The 26,017-nt window shown below is 36.1% G+C and overlaps 3 protein-coding genes across 4 annotated transcripts; all 3 read left to right on the top strand.

Annotated features, from left to right (window-relative positions):
- The first annotated feature begins 4,309 nt into the window (after nucleotides 1-4,309).
- Nucleotides 4,310-6,756, top strand: LOC141605279 (uncharacterized). The gene is made up of 4 exons (XM_074423977.1): nucleotides 4,310-4,601; nucleotides 4,714-4,767; nucleotides 6,199-6,268; nucleotides 6,388-6,756. Exons 1-4 carry the CDS (start codon nucleotides 4,521-4,523, stop codon nucleotides 6,435-6,437), a joined length of 255 nt encoding a protein of 84 aa, XP_074280078.1. The 5' UTR covers nucleotides 4,310-4,520; the 3' UTR covers nucleotides 6,438-6,756.
- Nucleotides 6,757-7,049: 293 nt separating this feature from the next.
- On the top strand, nucleotides 7,050-17,367 carry LOC141605278 (isochorismate synthase 2, chloroplastic-like). 2 transcript variants are annotated; one of them, XR_012526313.1, is made up of 15 exons: nucleotides 7,050-7,480; nucleotides 9,091-9,347; nucleotides 10,166-10,283; nucleotides 10,384-10,500; nucleotides 10,592-10,741; nucleotides 10,855-10,929; nucleotides 11,026-11,094; nucleotides 11,724-11,842; nucleotides 11,994-12,051; nucleotides 12,268-12,694; nucleotides 14,067-14,151; nucleotides 15,275-15,372; nucleotides 15,652-15,744; nucleotides 16,422-16,478; nucleotides 16,979-17,367. XR_012526313.1 is itself a non-coding variant. In XM_074423976.1 (15 exons), exons 1-14 carry the CDS (start codon nucleotides 7,166-7,168, stop codon nucleotides 16,470-16,472), a joined length of 1,716 nt encoding a protein of 571 aa, XP_074280077.1. In that variant the 5' UTR covers nucleotides 7,050-7,165; the 3' UTR covers nucleotides 16,473-16,478; nucleotides 16,979-17,367. The 2 variants fall into 2 exon arrangements, 1 of the variants encoding a protein (XP_074280077.1); XM_074423976.1 differs by having other exon boundaries at nucleotides 12,268-12,378.
- A 4,355-nt stretch (nucleotides 17,368-21,722) lies between these two features.
- LOC141605276 (transcription factor bHLH91-like) lies at nucleotides 21,723-24,335 on the top strand. Its single transcript, XM_074423975.1, has 3 exons — nucleotides 21,723-22,791; nucleotides 23,380-23,868; nucleotides 24,017-24,335. The coding sequence occupies exons 1-3, from the start codon at nucleotides 21,898-21,900 to the stop codon at nucleotides 24,128-24,130; spliced, it is 1,497 nt and encodes a 498-aa protein (XP_074280076.1). The 5' UTR covers nucleotides 21,723-21,897; the 3' UTR covers nucleotides 24,131-24,335.
- The last annotated feature ends 1,682 nt before the right edge of the window (nucleotides 24,336-26,017 follow it).

Below are 26,017 nucleotides of genomic sequence, written 5' to 3'. Positions count from 1 at the left end.
ATAGAGTTTTTAGTAACTTGTTTGGTTACCCCCCATATTGCAAAATAGGGGAGTTTACAACTCCAAGGAAGAATTCAACTCTTACATGATGTAGGAGTTTGATTATCAACCCCTTCCTAGGTAATTGGAAACTCTCACATGAGTCACATCTTACCTTCTTGAAAATTACCCATTTACTTCTAAAAAAAAAGAGAAAGTTTCAAAGCTTTGCATAAACGTAGGATTACTTCCCTATTTCTCTCATATGAAGTTATAGAATCTCCTTTGCACACAGCCCGTTAACGCCATTCACAAGCAAATAAACAATAAGATATGATCTCATATTATATATTCCCTCTACATTTTTTTTTGTCTATTATCATCCATTATTGCTCATCCAGATTGTATCTGTTTCGTTTTTATTGTTAATTGGATTTTTTTGATTGAATGTTTGGTTCGGATACTGTATGTATTAATTGAAAAAAAACTATTGTTTTTGTGATATTAACCTTTTAAAATTAAGATCTGATGTCAAGTGTTAGATATTAATAAATAGGTATATGGTAGGATGAGGTGATGAATCAGGGTTTTAGGGTGAGGTTTTTGAAGTAGCTCAAAAGACATAATTCATTTGTCAAATATGTAAAAGAAACATCAAGGCTCTGATCTCAATTGACCACATAATCGTTTTTGTTTATTTTCCTTGATGATTTTATGAAACTTTATTACTTTTTAAGCTTTAAAGAGTATACTTCATTATCCCTCAACTTCAAGACTTACCTGAAACACAAATGATAATAGAGTAAGACGATCTCACACTATGAAATGGGTTGTTATCTTACACAATTAGACGTCTTATAGTGTGAGACCGTCTCACACAAAAGTTACTCCACTTGAAATCCATTAAAACAAATTGAATTGCTATAATCAGTACGTACGTCGTAAAAGGCAGCCATTATGATTGCTTCATACTTCATAGTTGTAGAATGGATACAATGATCATTGTATATTGTGTGCTAGAAGTTATTGCTAACCAGTAGTAGTTGCTAATGAAGTTGATTTTTTTTTTCAGCCTTCCGGATGATTATATAAGTACATATGTGCATGGCTTGTTTATTCCGGAGCGGTCTAATTAGACCTTGTTTGGTTACGCCCTCAATTCATGGGAATTCTAAACTCCCATGAATTGAGTTTTTAGTAACTTGTTTGGTTACCCCCCATATTGCAAAATGGGGGAGTTTATACCTCCAAGGAAGAATTCAACTCCTACATGATGTAGGAGTTTGATTACCAACCCATCCCTAGATAATTGGAAACTTCCACATCTTACCTGCTTGAAAATTACCCATTTACCCCTAAAAAAAAGAGAGTTTCAAAGCTTTGCATAAACGTAGGATCACTTCCCTATTTCTCTCATATGAAGTTATAGAATCTCCTTTGCATACAGCCTGTTAACGCCATTCACAAGCAAATAAGCAATAAGGTATGATCTCATATTATGTATTCCCTCTACATTTTTTTTGTCTATTCTCATCCATTATTGCTCATCCCGATTGTATCTGTTTCGTTTTTATTGTTAATTGGATTTTTTTGATTGAATGTTTGGTTCGGATACTGTATCTAATAATTGAAAAAAAAACTATTGTTTTTGTGATATTAACCTTTTCAAATTAAGATCTGATGTCAAATGTTAGATATTAATAAATAGGTATATGGTAGGATGAGGTGATGAACCAGGGTTTTAGGGTGAGGTTTTTGAAGTAGCTCAAAAGACATAATTCATTTGTCAAATATGTAAAAGAAACGTCAAGGCTCTGATCTCAATTGATTACATAATCGTTTTTGTTTATTTTCCTTGATGATTTTATGAAACTTTATTGCTTTTTAAGCTTTAAAGAGTATACTTCATTATCCCTCAACTTCAAGACTCACCTGAAACACAAATTATAATAGAGTAAGACGATCTCACACTATGAAATGGGTTGTTATCTTACACAATTAGACGTCTTATAGTGTGAGACCGTCTCACACAAAAGTTACTCCACTTGAAATCCATTAAAACAAATTGAATTGCTATAATCAGTACGTACGTAGTAAAAGGCAGCCATTATGATTGCTTCATACTTCATAGTTGTAGAATGGATACAATGATCATTGTATATTGTGTGCTAGAAGTTATTGCTAACTAGTAGTAGTTGCTAATGAAGTTGATTTTTTTTTCAGCCTTCCGGATGATTATAGAAGTACATATGTGCATGACTTGTTGATTCCGGAGCGGTCTAATTAGACCTTGTTTGGTTACACCCCCAATTCATGGGAATTCTAAACTCAGCTAGTCTTGTTTGCGACGGGCTAATCCCGTCACAAGCTTGTGACCTCTCACAAAAAAGGAGAGTGGGCAAGGTGGGGCATTCCCCATGTGCTTCCCACTCACCTCTCAATGGGCATTTTGTGAGAGGAAATGGTATCCGTCACAAGCTTGTGACGGATATCACTCGTCTTCAATGAGATTTTGTGTTCTAAACTCCCATGAATTGAGTTTTTAGTAACTTGTTTGGTTACCCCCCATATTGAAAAATGGGGGAGTTTACAACTCCAAGGAAGAATTCAACTCCTACATGATGTAGGAGTTTGATTATCAACCCATCCCTAGGTAATTGGAAACTCCCACATCTTACCTTCTTGAAAATTACCCATTTACCCCTAAAAAAAGAGAGAGTTTCAAAGCTTTGCATAAACGTAGGATCACTTCCCCATTTCTCTCATATGAAGTTATAGAATCTCCTTTGCATACAGAGCCCGTTAACGCCATTCACAAGCAAATAAGCAATAAGGTATGATCTCATATTATGTATTCCCTCTACATTTTTTTTGTCTATTCTCATCCATTATTTCTCATCGCGATTGTATCTGTTTCGTTTTTATTGTTAATTGGATTTTTTTGATTGAATGTTTGGTTCGGATACTGTGTGTAATAATTGAAAAAAAAAAACTATTGTTTTTGTGATATTATCCTTTTCAAATTAAGATCTGATGTCAAATGTTAGATATTAATAAATAGGTATATGGTAGGACGAGGTGATGAACCAGAGTTTTAGGGTGAAGTTTTTGAAGTAGCTCAAAAGACATAATTTATTTGTCAAATATGTAAAAGAAACGTCAAAGGCTCTTATCTCAATTGACCACATAATCGTTTTTGTTTATTTTCTTTGATGAGTTTATGAAACTTTATTGCTTTTTAAGCTTTAAAGAGTATACTTCATTATCCCTCAACTTTAAGACTCACCTGAAACACAAATTATAATAGAGTAAGACGATCTCACACTATGAAATGGGTTGTTATCTTACACAATTAGACGTCTTATAGTGTGAGACCATCTCACACAAAAGTTACTCCACTTGAAATCCATTAAAACAAATTGAATTGCTATAATCAGTACGTAGTAAAAGGCAGCCATTATGATTTTTTTTTTCAGCCTTCCGGATGATTATAGAAGTGCATATGTGCATGGCTTGTTGATTCCGGAGCGGGCTAATTAGTTCTAACTTGTTTGGAAGCACTTCTAGCGGGTGAATTAGTTAAATTATAATAATTGCCATTTGAATTATGTTCAAGTTCGAAATTGGACAAAGTTGTAGCTTATGATCGCATATGCGGTGTAGTTAGATAATTTGTTTTTCTATTTTTTTTCGACAACGAAACTTTAGATGAATTGGAGTTAATGTTGATTTTGGTGTGAAATTGTCGTTACTTTTATTTAATCCTTAAATAGAGTTAAAATGTTACTCCCTCTTATTCTAAATAACTCTCCATATTTCCTTTTTCGTCTATTCACAATACTCTCCCTATTTCCTTATTTGGCAAACTTTTATACTCATTTTAATCACCCCACTCCACAACAGTACCCACAATACTCATAATTTATCTTATTTTAATTACATTACCCCACAATAATACTTATTTTAATCACCTAACCCCACAACAATACTTATTTTAATCACACAATATCTCCCCTCTCCCCTCTCTCCAATCTCCTACCCCACTACAATACTTTACCATATAATACTCCCCTCCCTTAATTCCCGTGCCCTCCATGAAAAGGGAGGGTTATTAAGAATAGCAAGGAGTATATTATAGGTTGGCCAAATAAGGTGTTAGTCATATCATGGAGGGGCATATTGGTAAAAAAGTTAAATTCAGGTGAATTGACATGGTTCAACCAAACACTATATGAGAGTTTAATTTCTAGGAAAAACAAACTCTCACAAGACAACTAAACATATTTTTTACATTTATGGGAATTATGGGAGTTAAGATTCCAGTGAATTACTTTTGTTTGTTGTAATTTTTGTTTGGATTAGTCCCGCAATGTGAAAAACCAAAAAAAAAAAAAAACTTATCCAACTTAACTCGATCCAAATAACCCATTTATCAACTCTATTCAAAACTCCACACAAGCATAGACCCGGTTGCATCCAATGGGCGAAACCCGAAAGTATAAAAACACACTGAAATCAAATAAGGAAGCAGGAGCGTAGCTATGGCGGCAGTATCATCATCGTCTTCCCAAGTTCATTCCTCCGCTGCTAGTTTAGACGCCATTAGTGACCTCAAGAGAGAGGTACTCAATCTCTGTTCTTTATTTTGGCCTATTTTAGCTTCTTAATAATGTCATTTATTCCTAATTTCCAATTTTATTATCTAACTTGCGAAAAATTTCATATACTGTATAGATACGACAACACGAGGTCGCCATTGAAGAACTCAACAATCTTGCTTCCTCTCGTGTACGGTTCTTTCCCTATTTCACCTTTTTTTCGTTGTTAATTATGCTGATTTTGTTTTAATTTAGTTTCATTGAAACCCTAATTGTTGACAACCAAATATACCCCGGCTTCGAAGGATTGGAATTAGGGTTACTTTTTTTTTTTAGTCATTTTGATATAATTCTTTATAGTTGAAGACTTGAAGGCACTACTTGAAGCAAACATTAGAACTAGATGGTTTATTGAGATTCCTTTGTGTTTTTTTGGGCTTAAAATCGCGTCGTAACTTTGATCATTGATCACTACCTTTTTATGTCATATGAATGAGAAAAATGAGTTAGATGGTTGTTACATTCGGTGTTGGGGGCAAGTTTTTTCGGGTTTTTGGTAAATTTTAAGCGTTAAGTTGAATGTTCGACGAACTTTCTCTCTTAAAATCCATTACCTTTTTTTGTCATAAGAATGCTCTTTGGTTTATTGATGGTCCGGTTACTGATTGTTGATTTTTTTTCTGGCTACACTGAGTACGGAGATAGTGGATTTCATATTTTCAGATATGAATCTGGTGATATATTTTGTGTGATTTTTGTTTAGCTATCTAATTTTACCAAGAAAGCATTGGTGGCTTTGGAAATGAAACGTTGATTTTAGGTATCTCATTGTCATTTATATTCGTAACAAGTTAGCTTTGCCGTGAGGTCCTTAACTGATTAACTCGCGGAAAGTGAAAAAAATATGCTATAATGTAGTTTGAGAGCAAACACAGGAAGAGGTGGTCACTAGAGTTCTCTACATTTTCTGTTAAAATATGCAGGCTTCAGCTTGGCATATGTGATATAGTATGGCAGGCTAATCTACGGAGGATCTTATGATAGTTGCATCTGTGATAATATGTTATTAAGCTAATCACCAGTTGAAATTAGTAGGAGTATACTGTTTTTAAGCAGAGCAAGCCAATCGTTGGTGAATGGTTCAAATAATTGATTCTCTGTTCTCGTAGAGACAGAAGTGCCCTATGCAAGAATAATATCGGAGTAGAGAAGAAGGTTCAATCTGTGTTTTCTAAACTTATCAATGTGATTGGAAAGTATACTGTAGCTGGTTTAGCATTCAAAAATATTTGAAATAATTATCCAACTAATCATGCACAAATTACAGACATTCTCACGATGTATGGCAGTTTGGATATTCTTCGTAATTAGCTTCAATATTGGTCTTTAGATACAAGAAGAGACAAGGGTCTCTTTTATACGAGTTAAACTTACATCTCCCAAATACCATCATTCCAATATGTTAACTGCTAACCAGAAAACGACTCAGGCTAATTCACTATTTCTGAGAAATGTGGTTTTGGACCTTCGGATTTCATATAAATTCAGCAAGTGTACCTGCTTTTTAATTCAGTGTTGATCATCCATTGGGACCATTACTAATATCATTCTTTTTCCTCAGTCTGTCTATGTGAAGAAGGGTAACATATTTTTCCGTACAAGTACCGAACTAGCAACCACTTCTGAGAAGCGTAAGCAAACTTTCCTAAGAAGCCTTGTCTTCTTTTAGTCATCATAATAGCATTCTACGGCTTTTAGTGTATCCTCTCGCTGTCTTGGTTTAAATTTCCTGAAATATATGCATATGCAGGACAACTTGATGAGGCCAAGAAAAAAATGCAAAACCACGGCAGTAAGTGATGCTTATCAATCCACACACCTTGACGACAATGAAACAATGTTTGGTTCCTTATTGACATGTCAGGGTCCAAAGTATCCACATTATTTTGGCAGTTCGTGGAATAGTCAATAGTGTTGTGGCGTGGGGGTGGGTAGCGAACCTCAAAGAACTATAAACAAATTTCATTGTCGATTGCAACAAGATTTGACTTGCCAATGGCTCTATAGTCTGTACTCTACACTGTTTCATTATGTTATATTGTAATTTTTCCATGGAAATCCTCATTGTGGTCTTTTTGGTAAACGTTCTATTGAAAACGCGTGTCATTTGCCTGTCAAATTTTGATAACACCTATTCAGAAAACCAGAAATATAACTATGACCATTTCTATTTTCATTCCCCTTGCCTCCTTCAGTTTTCAGTATCTCTGACGTGTTTATATACAAATACTCGGTATTATAGTAAGGACGGAGACTCAGAGTAATGGAGTATGCTGTATATATTGAGAATATACTTTTCGTTGCTGATGTCGAATGTTTTCTTGTAATTCCATGATTTTTGAGAAAGTACATGATTTTTAAGGGTAAGAGATGGGAGATGACAAATCCTGGGTGTCCCACTTACAACCAATCAACCAATACATATACGAGCGACAATTTGCCCATAATCTTATAGAAGTGCAAAAGCAACTGGCTCACCCCTAATAGCCCAAACATTGTTAATCTTCCCATTTTCTTGTCTCACCACAATGTTTGCTTCCCCTGCATTTTCGACAAAAACACGGTTCATTGACATTGAGCCATCGGTTACCACAACTCATGCTAAACCATACTCTAACCGAGCCTTTCTTTTACGTGCTTTGCATGAACCAAATGGCTACCATTCAAGCTCATTGTCCATGAATGGCTGCCAAGGTGACCCCAATACCCCAGTTCAAACCATCGAAACTCGATCACTTCTTCCTGTTCTGTCTCCGGCGCTTGCTTCCGACTCCCTTTACTCTGCCATTTCGAACCTGAAATCTAACCCTCCGCCGTTCTCATCCGGTATTATTCGTATTGAGGTAACTTTTCTCTACCAAAATACATTTCTCATCGAGTTGGTGTTGGTCTATTACCAAGTTCGTCTTGTTATCCGATAACATTCTTTTTTAGTTTTCCAGTTCGAGCCCCGTCACGGGTTAAGATGTTAGACGTGATAAGTAACTTTGTCACACACCAATTTTATCTGAGCGATGATGCACAATAATAATATAATGTTATGGGCAAAAACGAGCATTAAGCTTGGTAGAGAGGTGTGGAAATGCTACACGTGGAATATTATCCTTTTCCTTATCCTCAAATTGTCTCTTTATTGTATGGAACAAATTTGCTCTTGCAAATGATAATATATGTGAGCATCAATCTTTTTTGCATTTGGGAAATACCTTAGCTTGCTCAATGAGCTCTTGAGGAAGTATTAAACGATGAACTAATGGGGGCATGTAAATTGATAAACCCGCATGTTTTCATCTTTCTAATTTTATGAAAAGTGAAAAAGTAAAAGAGTGACGAATTATTTACTCAGTTTAACACTCTTTTTGCCTTTTTGGCTCATTCATTTATAATCCATTCCAAGAAATTCAAACTTCACAATTTCTACTCTCTGTCGATTAATCAAGGGACATGCTACTTAAAGTAGTCTTTGCTTACAATTATATTATACTCCGTATCTATCATTACATGAACTGAATAACAAAGAAATAAATCCATTTTGAAATATTAAATAGAATTATTTGATGTACTCTTATAAGTTATAACTAAGCGAAATTCGCTACTTTGAGGAAAAAGTCGCGGTAAATATAGAATTACTATTTTTGAAATATTTAAGAAAAGTTGGATTATTTTGTAAAAAATGCGTAGTACAAAAGGACAAACTGCCAAACTAAAAGCATATATAGTTGGTTGCTTTTAAGACAGATTTGTAGATTAACAATTTTTTTTTGGGAAATTCTATGGTGTACCCTTGAATTTTTGCGTTTTCCATGTTGTACCCCTGTTTTTTTTATATTCCACGGTGTACCCCTGAATTCTTTACTTCATCCGTATAATGACTTCTTTAAACTCTCTCTTCACTCGTTGTCTCTCAAACAATCGTTCTTTAACCTCAAATCTCATTGATTAACACATCATATCATCTTCTTTTATGATAATAATCACAAACTAACTTTAACCAATTACAAATTACCTTTAATACCTATTTAAAGAAGAAAAAAAACGAAATCAAAGTTTTGTGCATTTTTGGAAATGTTAGTTGATTATTAAGCAGTTAGTGGATAATTGGATGAGCTAATAAGTACGCGGACGTGTTAAGGAGTGATCGATGCATTGATGAGTGAAATAATCGATCAAACTAACGAATTACGTTAACAAAGACAATTAATAAGGTCATGTTATAGACTATAATATAGAGTTTAGGAGTATAACATAGAATTTCAAAAAAGCAAGGGTACAACTTAGAAAACTCAAAAACTCAGGGGTACACCGTAGAATATCCTTTTTTTTTCTATTTTTCTCACACCTATTTAATTTTATCCATTTTAAATTCAAGATGAATATTTTTGTCGTAAATAAGATTATGTGAAACACAAAGGCAAGTAAGTAGTGGAGTGACTATTTTGGGGAATAATGGAAGGTACCAATAGAGCAAGAAATAGAAGCAATAGAATGGCTACAAGCGCAACCTGGTCCACACCAACAGAAACTCCCGCGCTTTTTCTTCTCCGGAAGGCGTACTTCCAACGGCCCTGATTTCTTTATTGACTACACTAACGGTAATATCAACGGCTCTCCTACCACGCCTGATTTGATTAGCGTCGCCGGTATCGGCGCCGCCGTCTATTTCCGCCATTTTCGCCCTTTCTCCTTCAACGACTGGCGTTCCATCAAAAGGTACGGCCTATTATTTTCACACCATTAGCCTAATTACTTAATTTTATTACCTATTTTTCTGTTTTAATTAGTTTCAGATGTTTGGAACTAGGGGACTCAACCAAAACCTTAAGGTGATGGTTGAGGCCCAACTATTATAAATAATCCTATTACGCTCCCTCACTCAAATGCCCGTTGGGCTTGAAGAGTGGTTAGTTGTGCACCGGCTCCCCCGTACCGTGTGCTGGGTTTCCACTTCGAGTTTTTGAGGAGTTTTGAGGTTGCCAGGATTTGAACCCATGACCTTCGGTCACACTGGCTCTGATACTAAGGTTTTGGTTGAGATGGTTCATCTATCAGGGGATAGTAGGAGCGGTCGCCCCACTCATCAAATAGGGATAAAATTGAAATGATTACTATGAGGCAGAAATTCGAGAGCCCCGAATTTTAACTAGGTTGAAATTGCAAAGGAATTGAGCTGAATTGCAATTCCAAATTCTAAGGTTTCCAAACATGCCATAATTAGTGCACTGTTTATGAAGCACTCCCTCCGTCCTGATCATTTGTTTACTTTTGGTTTTGACACAAAGACCAAGAAAAGAGGAGATGACCAATTATTTGATGATAAGTGGACCAAATTGAGTGATGAATGTCAAACTGTTCATAAAAAAACATCCCAAAATAGAAAGTTAAACAATTGACTAGTACTCCATAAGTTTGATTACTGAGATATGCTTCTATGAATTATACTCGTATACTTGTCAATTCCAATTTTGGATTGCGGCGTGTTTAGTGAGATATGGAAGCTTTATTAATATCTTTGTACATTTGGTTTGAAGGTTTTTGTCCCGGAGTTGTCCTTTGATTCGTGCATATGGGGCAATCCGTTTTGATGCAAAAGCTGATATATCGCCAGAATGGGAACCTTTTGGTTCCTTTTACTTCGTGGTTCCGCAGGTGGACCACTTTTTTCTCTCACATGTATTCCACAAATGTATAGAAATGATTGGAATGGAGGGAGTATATGATTTACCCATTTTTAGACATGGAATTACAGGTCGAGTTTGATGAGCTCCAAGGAAAGTCTTTGCTGGCTGCCAATATTGCCTGGGATGATGCCCTATCGCAGCCGTTGCTAGTAGCGATTGATTCTCTTCAGTCTACCTTGGAGCAGGTAGCCATCACTTTGTGATTGTTGCATACATAGCTACTAAATTCTTAGCATATCTTAGGTATATTTGAGTCATTTGACTTTGATTTCGCAGGTATCTTTTGTCATCTCTTCAGCGGACGAACAAGTTCCTAAAACATCAATTCGGGGAAATATACTTAATATCCCTGATGAGAAGCATTGGGATGGTGCTGTTAAAAGAGCATTGCAGATCATCAGAAGCAGTAGCTCAGCCCTCACCAAGGTATCTAGTTAAGGTCTTAAGGAGGGCCATGTGTACTGCCGTCAATTTTGATTTCTTCATTGACGGAACATTTGGTATTTTGTGTAGTTATTTATAATTTTTCTGTATTGTAGGTGGTACTTGCCCGTAGTAGCAGAATATTTACAACTTGCGATATTGACCCACTAGCATGGTTAGCTTGTTTACAGGTATTCTACCTTTGTTTTGGATTTATGTGTGAGATATTGAAAAAAATTCATAATGTACCTTTTGATTTCCTTATAACCTTGATTAATTTGTTGTAGGTGGAGGGTGATAATGCTTACCAGTTCTTGCTTCAGCCGCCTGATGCGGCAGCTTTCATAGGGAACACTGTATGCATGCTTCTTTCTTTTCTCCTTAACATATTTATTCTCTAGATGTAAGTAACCACTGAGAAAAATGACAAAATCATGCGATATTGCTTTACTGTTCACTTTCTAGATATGGCTGACACAACACTTGGTTCGCTGTATATGGTCTTACTCCTACCTATTTTGAGTTGGGTGTATCCCTAATTTAATTCAATCTTGTGCACTTAGATGACGAGTAAACAGACGTCATGGCCTTTTTCTGATATGATCAATTTTTAACTGCCTGGTAGAGGCCTGGAAGGAAACTGCTCTACTCACTGAGTAGGTGTAAGTTGCTCCTCAAACATTGTGCTTATTTGCATCTTCTCCTATAGTTTTTTCTTGCTGTACATAGTATGTTATTGTAATACAAATAAGGCAACACCATAATTCTCAAATTCACGGGACCTGGGTTGTAAAAGTGATATTTGAAAGTTAATTCTCTTTTTTCGGATTTCAGAACCTTACAATCTCCACCGATATTTTTGTTTCATACCTATCCAGTTTTGAACGAAAAATCTGTTTCCTTCTTAGTTGGTTTGCGTCTGCATCGTCTTTCACCCAGAGACAGTTTTTGACTCATGCTGTAATCTTGACAAATTTTCAAATAGCCAGAGCAGCTGTTTCACAGAAGGAAGCTTAACATTTGTAGCGAAGCTTTGGCTGGAACCAGGGCCAGATGTGGATCAAGGGCTCTGGATCATAGAACTGAAGTTGATCTGCTCTCAAGGTTTTTGTCCTTGAGTCTGTTATAGATTGCATATTTCAAATGATTATAGGACTTCTTAATTTTTATATTTATTCTGAATCACTCAGTTCAACTTTCTTTACCCTTAATTTAGCTTACTAACATTTAAGCTTTTCTTGAATTTGGTTGGCAGCCCCAAAGACGATTTGGAGTTTGTAATAGTAAGGGATTGCATAAGAAAGAAACTTGAGGCACGTAAATTTTTTTTTATTGTTGAAAGTTGAAACACCATTGTATTTGTTGAGAAAAGCCAAACGCCAACAGAAACTTCTACTGCTGCATATTGAATATATCATTGCAATCACATCTCATGATTCTATGTAATTTCAATTTAATAGGTAGAGGGGTACCGTAACAATGTTGTCTAGTCTTCATATTTTACACGTTCATCCTTGTTTTTTTTCCAGGCTGTATGTAATTCAGTGGTAGTGGATCCTCAGAAAGCAATTCGGAAGCTTCCACGAGTGCAACATTTGTACGCCCATCTGAAAGGCCAGTTGAAAAGTGAAGATGATGAGGTATTCATATGCCAATTCCTTAGCTTAAACAGGAATGTTTTTTGTTATATGAATAAACTCTTTTCATTCGTATCAAGTATGCTCCTCCAGACTATTGGATTTCCCTAAACTTCTTGTGATAAGTGTAGCTTATTGTTGTTCGTCTATGATTGAACACATCATACCTTACTAGTAACCATTCAGTCAAGAAATGGACTTCGGACCTATAAGGCTGTTTGTTGTTGAGACAAAAGGGGAATGCCCATACGAGGTGAGGATATATGGGATTGCGCTAGTAAACTCAGGATTGCACCAGTAAACCCAGGATTGAGTCAAGGTGATGAGCAGTCAGAGTCAAGGTGATGAGCAGTCAAGGTGATTGAGTCAAGGTCATACTGAATTCCATTCGTGGTTGGGTTGTGAAATTCAATTTTCTCTCTGCTAATTATTCCGAGTGCAAAAGTATGGATTAGGGTTCCAATTACTTGAATTCTGAACCAATAATGCATTGAGAGGGCGAATAGCTTACTTGGCAGTTCTTCTAACGGAATCCTAGGCTTGAGAACTTAAGATGTCTGAGCATTTTTAGGGGTGGTTGGGGAGGTTTGGAAAATACAGTTTGAGTCGCAGTTTCAGATGTTGAACATGGATATCACATGTTTAGTAGAATTCTGTGCAACAGGTTTCCTAGCATGCAAATGTGAGCAAGTGGTGAGCTTCGCTAAGCAATGTCAAAGTCTTCTTTAGTTTATAATAGCGTATAGGAAATTGCTAAGTAGGAATCTGTTCTTAAATACCGGAGTTGCACCTGTTCCTTAAGGATTAGTTATTAGCTATTCGTAATTTCCTATGACCATAACTTTTGAAAAATCTGTAATATTTTGTAAATATGCTCTAAAAATGATATCTCCTCTTGAACTTGATTGAGAAAAAATATATACTGATCATTCTTTGAAGTGGTACCGTTATAGTGTTTGACATATGGTCATGACTCATAAATATTTCCTGGAAGCTGAAACCTTTCTATTTTCACTGGCTCTCAAATTTCCGTTGCAGCTTGATTTGAGCCGTTACGGCATCCACCAAATAAGGCTGTCATGCAGTCAGTGAAGTGGCTTCTGTATGAATATATTTTAGAATTACTTTTTCATATACACCTCTCATGTATCCTTTTGGATGTGAGTTGCCTTCAAATTTTAATGAACTGCTATATGATGCAAGCCTGCAATTTGATTATTTCAAAGTTCAGCACAGTGTTTGAGGTTAGAACACTTGACTGAATGATTGATTCTTTGGCTGCCAAGATGGTTAGAGGAAATTGAATATCATACAGTGGTTTTAAAGGTTACCTTTCTTTTAGTCTTTTCTCTCAGGCATTGCTTTCTTGTTAGCACTTAGCGGCTAGCACCCACATGGACGTTCACTGGGCTTTATTATATTTTACTCTTCCTAAGATGATTTTCCTTCATTGTGCAGTTGTACTTTCTCCTTTATTACTCCCTCTCATACACTGGGTTCATACCATTAGTTGAATATATGTGAGGAATATTTTATTCAAATGGTAAGAATCCAGTGAATTGACGGGGTTTATTCATAATGTCCAAGGGGAAAACTTTTATGTATTTGGGGTGCCTTTCTGTGTTAAGCCTTATATAATTTAACTGTAATTATACTGAATAATAACTCTCTCTGCTCAATGGAATTTTCAGTTTGATATTTTGTCTTCACTGCATCCAAGTCCAGCTGTATGTGGATTTCCTATTGAAGATGCACGCTGCCTTATTGCAGAAATTGGTATGTCTTTCACTTTGCTTAAGAATTATTTGTGAACTCATTGGTTACACTGAATCAATGGATTGGCACATTTTCAGTTATTTAGATAAAGGACCAATAAAAAAGATTTCAATTTGATCGGATGAGCACAATTTATGTTACAGTTGTTGGCTATCTTCATGGATATTGGTATGGATTCCGTAGTCTGTACCCCACACTTATTAGTCCGACACTTTTCCTAAGAGAGCAGAACTAATCAAGCTCGCACCACAAAAGTAGAGGAATAGAGTTTTATAAGACATTTAGTATGGAGTATTATATAAGAATTTTATGTCTTATTTGTCAAACTTCTTTCCGTTATACTAGTTTTTTTGAATATTTCAAATGAAGTGTATTTCTGGTTTGAAGGCGTGTCCCCGCACCCGAATTTAGGACAGGGTCTCTGCGTCCCAAAATTTTAAGTCAGGAGTAATCCGACACTTGGATATGTACCTTGTCTGTTAGGCAGATTTTAGTTTTCCTTTGCTGAGGTAGCTGAACTTTTGTTAAAATCAAATAATATTATCTTTTTGCGCGCTGCTAAGAGCAGTTCTATACTTCTATGACATACGGAGTACATCAGACACTTATACTGCAACATTTCTCAAAGAAACTTATACTGTAACATGCACTTGTTCTTGTAAGGGTTATGATTTTTTTTTGTTTAACTAATTTATTCCTCACTAAAGTGGCTGCGCTTCTTTCTCTTGTGAAGTAGTGGTCCTTCGATGCAGTTCTCGACGCAATTTTCATCTTGGGTCATTCGGAAACAGCCTCTTTGTGTTCCTAACACAAGGGTAAGGTTGCGTACATCCGACCCCCCCTTACCCCGTTTGCGGGAGCCATTGAGGCACTGGGGTAATGTTGTTGTTGTTGTTGTAATCATGAGATTCACGACTGCTGATAATTGTTATTGCATTGTTGCTGGGAATCATGTTGTTATCAAAGTTCTGAACTTCTGCTTGCTTTATCATCAAATATACAACTTATCACTAATGTTTGATCATGGCATGAACTTGGGAGACTCTTTTTTCTTTTTTATTTTTTAACTCTGACCAGGCTTTTTTTGCTATAATGTGCTGAAGCCGTGACACTTTTTTTCCAGAGAAGTTTGATCGAGGGATGTATGCTGGGCCCATTGGCTGGTTTGGAGGTGAAGAAGCTGAGTTTGCGGTTGGGATTAGATCAGCCTTAGTAAACCAGGTGAAAAGCTTCGCCCTTGGTTCTCTTTACAGCAATGAATGTTTTAGGTGGATGTGGAACTAGTCATGTTTCTCTTCCTGGTACTTCTTGAATGTTGTATAAGCCAACTACCAGAATGAAATTTGTGATACCCCTTTGAGTCTGTGATTGAGTTCCAGTGGGGTGCTCGAAACACATCTATTTCTGATTGTATTTATGCATTAGGTGAATGGGTGAAGACATTTACACGTCGGTGCAAAATGCAAACGTCTATTTCTGATCACTGTATTCATTTTGCAGGGCCTTGGTGCCTTTATTTATGCCGGGACCGGAATTGTTGAGGGAAGCAACCCTTCCTCTGAGTGGGAGGAACTAGAGCTCAAAATTATGCAGGTTTTCCCCTCTCATTGAGCCTACTTCTTTGGATCCTTAGCTTATTTTACTTCAATTCTCCCATTCTAGGGCCATACATGTGTCTTATACTGCACTCCCTAGGACGTGGGTATGAAATCTGTATCTGACACGTGTTAGTTTGATACTTCTCATAGCATAGATAATCAGAGAGGCTTCATAGAAACAGTAGAGGCGGAGAATGATACTCCTATATGATTTCATTTTAAAAACTCGTAAATATTATTTATGTTATTAAAAAATTAATTCAGTTTTATAACAAATGTCCTCTATGGCTGTACCCGCATTCTCATTTTACGATAGGGTTTCCTTATCTCAAAATTTGGGACATGTTGAGTCTGGAGTATACTCACATTTGGCATCCGTACCCGAGTCTAAGTAACATAGGCCGTAGCTGCTGGTAGCTCGGAAACCTTACAAATCATTCAGCTTGTATGATTTTACATTTACATAACCTGGACAAACAAAATGGGAGATTCATTAGGTAATTCCGTAATAATGTTATGCTAGCATTAGCAATACAGCTGATGATCATGCTTAAATAATTCTCATGTGTTAAAAGCTAAATGCATATCGGTCTATTTTTTTTTTGCATTAAAGTCAATCTCAGTGAATCTGGTTACTTGGGTACTTATTCCGTTCATGGTGTATTTTTACAGTTCAGCAAGCTTTTGAGACTTGAAGTTCCTTTTCTGGATACAGTGTCGTGAAATCCGGTAATCCTCCCTTTCCCCCAATCGAATATGTTCAGTTGAGTATTGAATTCTCTATGGATTCTGGCTTAATGCATTGTAATTCCTCTGAGAATGTCAGCCACTCTACAAATCAAGAGAGAAGAAAAACATTTTGATGTAAACTGTATGGAAATGAGAACTTCAGACTACAGGAACCAATAAATATTTCCATAAGTTTTAGCTTTTGTTATTAGATCTTTGCTGATTTACTGGTACATAATCTGCTGCTGAATTAGAGAAAACAGACCGTTGCCTAATGCCTAATGAGAACTTCAGACTACAGGAACCAATAAACCCGTCCAATTTCATTCTTTTGTCTCACTCCCGGCAAATCCTTACTCATTGTGAAATGTAAACATAATCACATCATTAGTATTACTATTTGGAGCTTGTTTATATAGTAGGCAGTTTTGTCATTGACCTGAGATATTAGCTTCTTATTCCTCCTAATTCCTGATACATTTGACACTTTGGCTGAACAGGAACATAAACATGGTGAATTCAGAATTTCTATACTTTATATCTGTTTCGTTTTGTTAAGGGTGGGCTGGATACATCATCAAGGATCCGAAGCCGTGTATCTGTGATTAGCATGGCCTCTGGAACACATACCATTCCAGTCAAAAGTTCCTACCTGGTTAGCTCCTCGTCCCACTTCAGAATTCTCGTCCTACTTCAGAATTCTTTCTGCTACCGATTGGAATATGTAGAATAGATGGTTAAAAATTACTCTGTATATTTAGTCATGCTCCCATCATTTACTCTTGAGCATGTCACATTCTTTAGCCTAAATACTAAATCCAATCTGTTGTGCTTGTCTGCTTGAAATCCAGTACGTAATTATATAGACTCAAATGGTATTATTTCGATATTTCCTTGTTCAACCAGTTATGTATAAGACGTCCTAGTGTTAACAGAGGAGACTCGGAACATCAAAACCTCACCTCAGTACCTCAAGTCTTCCCTCTTCTTATTTCAGTACGGTCTTGCCTGAATTTTAGAGTTTCTCGCTTAACTCGACTGCAACTGTTGGAGAATTTGTTGCTTGATTGAGATAGAAAAATGGGTTTCTAATCTTCTTATCAAAAATTTAGGTGCCTAAAACACTCCAAACAAAAGATAAAGAATAAAGATCTGCCACCAAATAAGGCAACAGAAAGAGTGTCACAAAAATTGTGTGAGCTTACTTGTATAATGAAATCATAAACTAACTTACTTTTCATTTAACTTTTTTTTTTTTGTTTCTTATTATTTGAAGTACTACACTTTCGCTCTCACCTACTCAGGAGAGTAAACCTCTCATTCTTTGAAGACCCCAAAAACGGTTAATAGGAGTTAGTTCAGGCTCTCATTTTGCATGGATTTCTTGCTAACCTGTGGGCCCCGTTTATTTGGCCTTTATTTTTTTTCCTTTTGTCGTGTCCGACTTAAATTTATAAACGGATCAAGTATGATAGATGATATAAAAGTAGGATGTTTGGGGAGTAACAAAATGGTTGTCCTTTTGGGAGCAAAATTGACCCGTTTTTTAATACGGATAATGGCGTTCTAAGTAGACTTGACAAAAAATGACCTGACTCGAATAACACGGCTTGTATCTATTGAAGACCCGAATATGACCTGAAACCCGAATTGATCCGAATCTATCCAACCCGATCAAAATGTTAATTATTGCACACTATTCTCAAACAAATTGATAACTACCCACCCGAAAACGCCCTGAACTCGAAATGACCAGACTCGACACAAATTCTTGCAAATCCGAAATGACTCTTCCAAATTAACCTGTTTGTCAGGTCTACGTATACCAGGTAAGCCACCTGAGGGTGACAGGCTCGAAGTCTATTAGTCACGGATTCAGACCAAGAATGCTCTACAAGATTTTGCTCTTGGAGAGGCTTGAACTTGAGTCTCCTGGAAATTTCACCCAAGTTTTAACCACTAGACTTCACCCTTACAGACTAATTAATTTTTTACCCTTATTTAGCTCTTTTTCGTGTACGTTTTCGTTTTAAGTACTTTCTCTTCATTCACTAGTCTTTAGACCAAACGTAAAGAATTGATTACAACTGAGTGAATGTAAGAGAACCTATTTTTTCATATCAGAGAAGCTTGCATCCATGTTTAGCCCATGTATCAGATTAGCTACCCCTACTGGTAGAGTTTAGTCTTTTTTGACCCAACATAGCACAATCTCATGTCAAATCACTCCAGGATGAGTTTGAGCATGAAATCCTTGAGTTACTCGTATTTTAACCAACTAATCCAAGCACAAATATTATTATATCTCCAGTTATATATATAATAAGCATTGTATAATTAGTATACATTTATCTGAGTTTATGTGTGTGTTTTTAAAATTTATTTTTTTATGTTTAAGTGGTTGAGTTCGAAAACTTTACAATATAGGTCAATTTTTTTAAAACAAAACTCGAAAACTTTAGAACAAAGCTCGAATTCTACACCATACAACTGGTAGTATGGTCTATCAATTGCTAATTCAAGCCAACCTTATTTGCTTCGACGACTTAGATTCCCTTCCTTGCTACGTTTTTTTTAAAGGATTGTAATACCGATTTAACCTCGTTATAGTCACCTTACTCTGTGATCTTAATGTTATACTCTATAATAGTAAGGAGTATTTGACTACAACAATTATAAGACATCAATTCTAAAACGAGTAGAGTTGTCATACATGAATCATTGTTTGAATCTGTTTATTTTAAAATTAAACAACGGAAAATTGAGAGAAGGAAAAATATGATCGATCTAGAGTGCCTCTCACAAGTCACAAGTCTCATTACTTCCCAGTAATACTGTATGAGATCATTTGCGTTAATTGAGACATTTTGCATTTACATTTATTCGTTTTCATAAGGCCAAAATTATGTTTATTGTCGATGATTCTTTGGTAAATGTTCAGTAAACTTGAGGTAAGATTTTTGGGTTATTTTTAATCTTCTTTTTATCAATTTCTTTCACTTTTTTTTCATTTATTTGATTTCTTCCTTTTTCTCTCTTGGATTTGATATTTCATTTTCGAGAGTATTTGTGGCTTAAGAAAGTTGGCATTTAGAGAACAGGACATTATCCACTTTTTAGAGTGCTTCATTATTTGTGTAACCCTCATGACACTTTTATACATTTAATGTCATTTACTAACAAATCATGCAAATGGGCCTAGGCCTTACCCGAACGGAGGAAAGACGGACCGCTCAACAATACAAGGGAGGTTCCATACTAAAACCAATTGGCAATAGAAGGAATAACCCCATTGGTTATAAAGTGGTATAATCTCTCTTTCTTCTTTAATATGGGATCAGTAAGGATTCTCTGTCCCACTTTTTGTGTCCCATTCCGTGTTCCACTCCATTTATCTTATGACACATCACTTGATATAAGAATAAAATATCCAATATATAGTATAATTAGTTGATGTGTCAGAATATGTATGGAGTGAGACACAAAATGAGACACCAAATGGGACAGAAGATCTTTATTGATATGGGACACTCACATATAGGTTAACATAGGATTCTTCACATTTACTTAATATTTTCTATGATCAATTATTATATGTCAATAAAAAAATTAATAAAATACGAGATTAGACATGAAAATGAGATATACATTGTTTATTTTATGAGGGGACTAGACTATTTATTAGTTAAGCAAGAGTAAGGCAAAGTTTCATTTGCGACGTATTATCGTCCTCGTAAATTTTTTATAACTAATTAAAATAATGTAATGATGGAAAAGCGATTGTAAGAGATTACAAGTAACTTTTCGTCACAAGTAAAAGAATAGCAGAAGGTAAAAATGAGAAATAATAAGTTTTACATTTTAAAATGGGTTAAATAGTACCACATGGTGATAATAAGACAAATTTTGGTATTTTTTAGACAACTTATAATATAATTTGGTATATATTTGACTCGTTTTAAGATTTAAGACAAATACGGCTGTCCTAAACCAGAGTAAGTGAATGAGAAATTAGCAAACTAGAATGGCCAAAAACGGAAAAAACAGTAGGGTGTCCTTATTCAAGGTCTGACCTGCCAATATTACAGTTGTGTCCTGTGACAGACTGCCACGCCAAGGCTGAGCATCATAATACGGAAAATCGCAAGTGGGTGCCACTGTCAGAGAGATTAGAAGGAATCTCACTAACAAACTTCCTCTCTTACCACTTTTGTGCCCCAACTGAAAACCATTTCCATCTCCTTCCAATGCTATTTCCATTTTTCCAAATTACTCTTACCATTTCTCTCTGGATAGTGATAGGGCGCCACCGGGTGACACCCAAATTGGGTGCCACCCTCTCACAAATATTTTTAATTGAAGGGGTCCCCACCCACCCCATGTGAGAGGGTGGCGCCCAAATTGAGTGTCACCCGGTGGCGCCCTTTCATTTTCCTTTCTCTTTTCAGCTAATCTTGCTTGTGACGGGCTAATTCCGTCACAAGCTTGTGACCTCTCATAAAAAAGGAGAGGCGATAAGGTGGGGCACCCCTCATGTGCTTCTCACTTACCTCTCAATGGGTATTTTGTGAGAGGAAACGGTATCCTCGCCCGTCTTTAATGAGATTTTGTGTTCTCTTTTACACAAAAACACCCTCGAAAAAAATGTTCATTAGAAAGTCACTAAGATAATTTGATGCTTGCAAATTTCAAATTTAGATTGTCTAATGTTTAATGACAATTAAAGAACTAAATCAAGTAGTTATATCGATTAAAATGACACTGAAATTTAACTATGAAATTTAACAATTCTTATTATAAATCGAGTCATATAACGTAGGTAACACAAAGTCAGTGACAATTATAAGTATAAAAATCAAAATCCTGATCACTCATATCAAATACAGTATTCTGTATGAAAAATCATACCATTCAGCTCAATAATGAACTTTGGTTTGACATACTATACAGAAATCACTTACCACGTATTATTAATTGCGTCTCGACAATCTTCAATAACATTGCTAGATATCAATTAAGCGAGTCTAACATATAATCAATTATCAATTATATTATGTACATTAACCCCCTAACTCCACTAATAAGGATAATAATAACCAACTAACCCAAACCCAAAAACCAAATATTTTACAATTTTCTATTTTATAATTTTACTTACTCTATGTAAATATCCCTTCTTTTACCTTCCTTTTTAAGTCCTTTACATCCGGCCTATATATATTCCCCTATTCCTTACACCAAGACAAAACCCATCCTTGTCTCTCCACTCTTCCACCCTCTAATTACTAACACCCCATAAAAGGTAAGCTAATTACTTGATATTTTAGACCCCTATCTTTTTCTCACAAAGATCCCATTTGTACAAGGACAATATCCCCACAAATCAAGATAATAATAGTACAAATCAGAGGTAAAAAAAATGTATGAAAATGAGACAGAAATTGCAGCTGCCTGCTTTGACCCCAACAACAACAACAATATTACCTCCATTGAACAAAATGGGTTTTCTCAAATTATTGACCATAATAATAATTTCAACAATCACACTTCCCAAGAAATGGATTCAACTTCTATGGAACTTGAATACCAAAACAACACCAACATTATTCATGATACTAATACTAATAATAATATTTGTTACCCACAATATGATGAAAATATTATTCATACTACAACTTCAGACCTTCTTAATCTTCTCCACTTACCAAGATGTTCGTTTGCACCGTCTTCATCCACCGCATTCCTACCACCACCAACCCCATCAATGTCGTTTGTTAAACCGTCTTCGCCACCACCCGTTAATCTATCCTTCATTGGTGACATGATAGTGCAAGACAATAATAACAACGCATCCGGTTCATCCTCATTACCCAATATCTCCTACGACCCAATTGCGGCCGCAACATTACCTTATGACCCACTTTTCCATCTCAACTTACCACCTCAACCTTCCCCTCTATTCAGAGACCTAATGTTTCAGTCACTACCACACCCACACGGTAGTAGTATAATTCCGACACGAGGAAATCATAATAATGGGACGTTATTTGGACATATGGACGATAATGGAGACGGAAATAATGTTATGAATATGAATATGAATGGTTTGGGAGGATTGTACCAAGAAAATGGAGTAGGAGAACAAATGATGAATACAAATAATGGGATGTTTGAATTTACAAGAGGTGGAGGATCTTTAGATGAAGGGAAATTGGGTAAAGGTCCTAAGAATTTTGTGACGGAAAGACAAAGAAGGCAGAATTTTAATGACAAGTATGCTACTCTTAGAAGCCTCATTCCTACTCCTACCAAGGTTTATTTTTTTTAACTTTCTTTTTTTATCTGTACCTACTTAATTTAATTACTACTCTTTCTGTCTCGATCATTTCTTTATAAAACCATTTTGAATTAGTATTAGTGTTTGGGTTGTGTATATATCTCGAGTTTCGGACTTCTTTTTGTTTTTCTAAACAAGTGCTTTTTTTTTTTGTTAAATTGTTGATTGAAATGTGGAAGAATTAGTAAGATAATGTTATAATTGATTGATCTGTTTTGGGTAATTCCCCTGCTTTCATTTATTTATGTGCACAAATTTTTGCAAGAAAAATTATCCTCTACTTGAATACAATATCACCTATGTTTTACTCAGACTCGTTTAGAAGTATCTGACACGGGTGCGTATCTAAGTGTCGGATTCGGCTATTTTTTTTTTGAAAAATATGCATATTTTGGTCTAAAATGAGGTGTCCAAGTGTTGTACCATGTCCGACTGTCGAGTGTCGGACACGGGTACGCGAGGAAATTAGAAGAGTCGGAGTAACATAGAATATCACATGTCGAAATCCATGCATGTTTTAACAATTTGTCGAAATCCATGCATGTTTGCGGAAAAAAAATGAAGGCAGATAGAGCATCAACAGTACTGGATGCAATCAATTACATAAATGAGCTAAAGATGACAGTTAGGGATCTCAAGCTACTTGTTGAAAAAAAGAGGATGTCCAAAGAGAGGATTAAAAGGCTCAAGACTGAAGACGATGACAACGACAACAATAACAACAACAACAACAACCCGTCTGATAATGCTGGCGAACTAAATGGCGGAAATGGTGTGGAGGGATCTGCAGGTTTGGTAAAACATGACCCAGATGATGGGTTTGTTGGGTCGTCTGCAACTCAACTCCGAAGCTCATGGCTGCAGAGGAAATGCAAGGACACTGAGGTGGATGTGAGGATTGTGGATGATGAGGTGACCATTAAGTTAGTACAACGAAAGAAGATTAATTGTTTGCTGTCAGTGTCGAGAACACTTGATGATCTTCAGTTGGATTTACGCCATGTTGCTGGTGGCCATGTCGGAGATTATTACAGTTATCTTTTCAATTCCAAGGTTCGTATATTTTTCTTCACTGATACTTGTTATTTGTATGTATAACGTTTCATTCTCGTGATTTTTCTTGTTAGGAGATGTCCAATCTGATTCGGATTGTCTTTCAGCCAGTTCATTAAGCTGAACCCGAAATGTTTGTGTAATGCAGATATGTGAAGGGTCATCGGTGTATGCAAGCGCAATTGCGAACAAGCTGATAGAAGTTGTGGAAAGACAGTATGCTGCTGCTTCTGTTGCTGCTGCACCCAGTACTAGTTTTTAGTACTCCAGCATTTTATCCTGCAGTTTAATAATTAATTAAGAACACTAATTATATTACGTAATCTTTAATTTCTAACAGCTTCTAGTTGCTTGTTTGACAGAATTGTCTTTCCATTAGCCTTAGCCATAGATTATACCAGTGAAACTCGGATTATTTCTCGTTAAGTAGGGGTTACTTTCGGATTAATACTATATATCTGGCTTTATAGTTTCTTATCAAATTTCCTCTCTTCATTTTATATGTTGGATACAATTCCGGTTTCCATTTAAATCATCACTCGATTTTTTTATAATGAACTATCGTGTTGCCCTCATACTGTTACGAGATAGGCATTGGTAAGTTTGATTTGTACTGACAGCGTAAAATGATTGTACTCCTTTTATCGTCACAACATTTCCTAATTTCGACCCATGGAATAAAGTTGGTTGAACATTTTGGTTTTAGGAGAGACTATAGTTGGGGTTGGCCTCGAGTTATGACGATAAAAGGGGATTGTGCCAAGTTCATTTCATGTGCATTGTGAGCTCACAGAGACTTTATTAGGTAGTAGAAACAGCACCCAACTTTTCATCTCTCAAAAATGCCATCTATGGTCCCACAGAAAATGAGAGGCAAACTTGACAGATGATGACCATTGAGATACAGACTGTTAGAATGGTTCCTTAAACTTACGGATCCGAGTCATTAGGTGTTAAAATCAACGGTGGAGGTAGAACAACCTAGACCTAACAAACGGGTTATTTGAAATAGGGTTCGAGTTAGATTACAAATTCAGCAAACAAACGGTATTTGCTTCACGAAAAGGTTTTAACACATGATTCAATAAGGATCAGTGTTCCGAGGCTGAAAAAAGAACTCATTCACATTGCTTGGTCTGGAAATGAAAAAATGTCGGAATATCAGCAAAAACAAACCTCTACCCTTGAAGACGAGGACTAGTCATCAGCAAAGCAGAGTAAGCTGCACGGGGGGAACTAGGAATGATCTATCCAGAAATCGGCTGCAATGGCTCAGTTCCAATCTTAACAGCAACCATCGTAAATTTGACATTGCTCATAGGTTTGTTACAAAGGGGACCTTCCGAGCAGCCTGCTAGAATCTGCGCGAAAGAATATAATATGTTATTGGGCGAAAGGCAAAGGAAGAAGGAAAAAGACATTCATGGAGCATTAGAACATCGCCTTACCCTTGAACAACCGAATCCTTTACTGCATTTAGCAAGTTCTTGCAGCCGGAAGTGTGTCATCCAACAGAAGACAGTAACCTACGGTCAGACATAAAAGAGTAACTTCAAGTCTGTTTATCAGGACCAAATCCCCATACAGAACGCACAGCCAGTAAATCGCAGTCATACTTTGATTGCAACAAGTCTCGCAGTTTCCTTCGAGGCCAATCAATACTTACGACATCTTTCTCAATATTCTCGGCAAGTCGCCGTTTCTCCAACTGCTCTTGAATTGAAATAACTTCGGTGGATTTAAAGCTTGAGATAATTTTATTTGAATGTTTCCAGCTTCATTTGACGTCTTGAATTAATCTTTACTTTGTATAAAGTTGATAATTTTTGCATTTTGAAAGCTTGAAATTTAACTTAGAGAAACTGAATTCATTTCGCTGCATTTTTACAAAATTTCTCGCATAACTTTAAAATAATACTTGCGTTTGAACTTTGAAGAACCTTGATATACAGAAATGTCGAGTATGTACTTCAGTTTAGACTGAGATGTTCTAATTAACAGAGAGTAATATGAATTGTCGATTCCCTCGGAAAGTTGCAACCAATTTTTTAATCGAGTCAGGAAAAATTCAAACAAGTTGAATATTAGGAGTAACTAATAAATACCTATAATGTGAAACAACAGCAAAAAAATCAAGAACGCATAAACT

This window comes from Silene latifolia, chromosome 10 (assembly GCF_048544455.1).
Source record: "Silene latifolia isolate original U9 population chromosome 10, ASM4854445v1, whole genome shotgun sequence".
Taxonomy (NCBI): domain Eukaryota; kingdom Viridiplantae; phylum Streptophyta; class Magnoliopsida; order Caryophyllales; family Caryophyllaceae; genus Silene; species Silene latifolia.
The sequence above is the reverse complement of the archived record's forward strand: the minus strand, read 5'-3'. Positions and strand labels throughout refer to the sequence as shown.

Excerpts from the sequence above, each read along its gene's own strand:
- LOC141605278 (XM_074423976.1), top strand. The coding sequence starts at position 7,166 with ATGTTTGCTTCCCCTGCATTTTCGACAAAAACACGGTTCATTGACATT. Across the intron at positions 10,742-10,854 it reads GTAGCTCAGCCCTCACCAAG|GTGGTACTTGCCCGTAGTAG; the intron begins GTATCTAGTTAA and ends TCTGTATTGTAG. Across the intron at positions 15,373-15,651 it reads GATCAGCCTTAGTAAACCAG|GGCCTTGGTGCCTTTATTTA; the intron begins GTGAAAAGCTTC and ends TTCATTTTGCAG.
- LOC141605276 (XM_074423975.1), top strand. The coding sequence starts at position 21,898 with ATGTATGAAAATGAGACAGAAATTGCAGCTGCCTGCTTTGACCCCAAC. Across the intron at positions 22,792-23,379 it reads TCATTCCTACTCCTACCAAG|GCAGATAGAGCATCAACAGT; the intron begins GTTTATTTTTTT and ends AAAAAAATGAAG. Across the intron at positions 23,869-24,016 it reads GTTATCTTTTCAATTCCAAG|ATATGTGAAGGGTCATCGGT; the intron begins GTTCGTATATTT and ends TGTGTAATGCAG.
- LOC141605279 (XM_074423977.1), top strand. The coding sequence starts at position 4,521 with ATGGCGGCAGTATCATCATCGTCTTCCCAAGTTCATTCCTCCGCTGCT. Across the intron at positions 4,602-4,713 it reads TTAGTGACCTCAAGAGAGAG|ATACGACAACACGAGGTCGC; the intron begins GTACTCAATCTC and ends TATACTGTATAG. Across the intron at positions 6,269-6,387 it reads AGCAACCACTTCTGAGAAGC|GACAACTTGATGAGGCCAAG; the intron begins GTAAGCAAACTT and ends ATGCATATGCAG.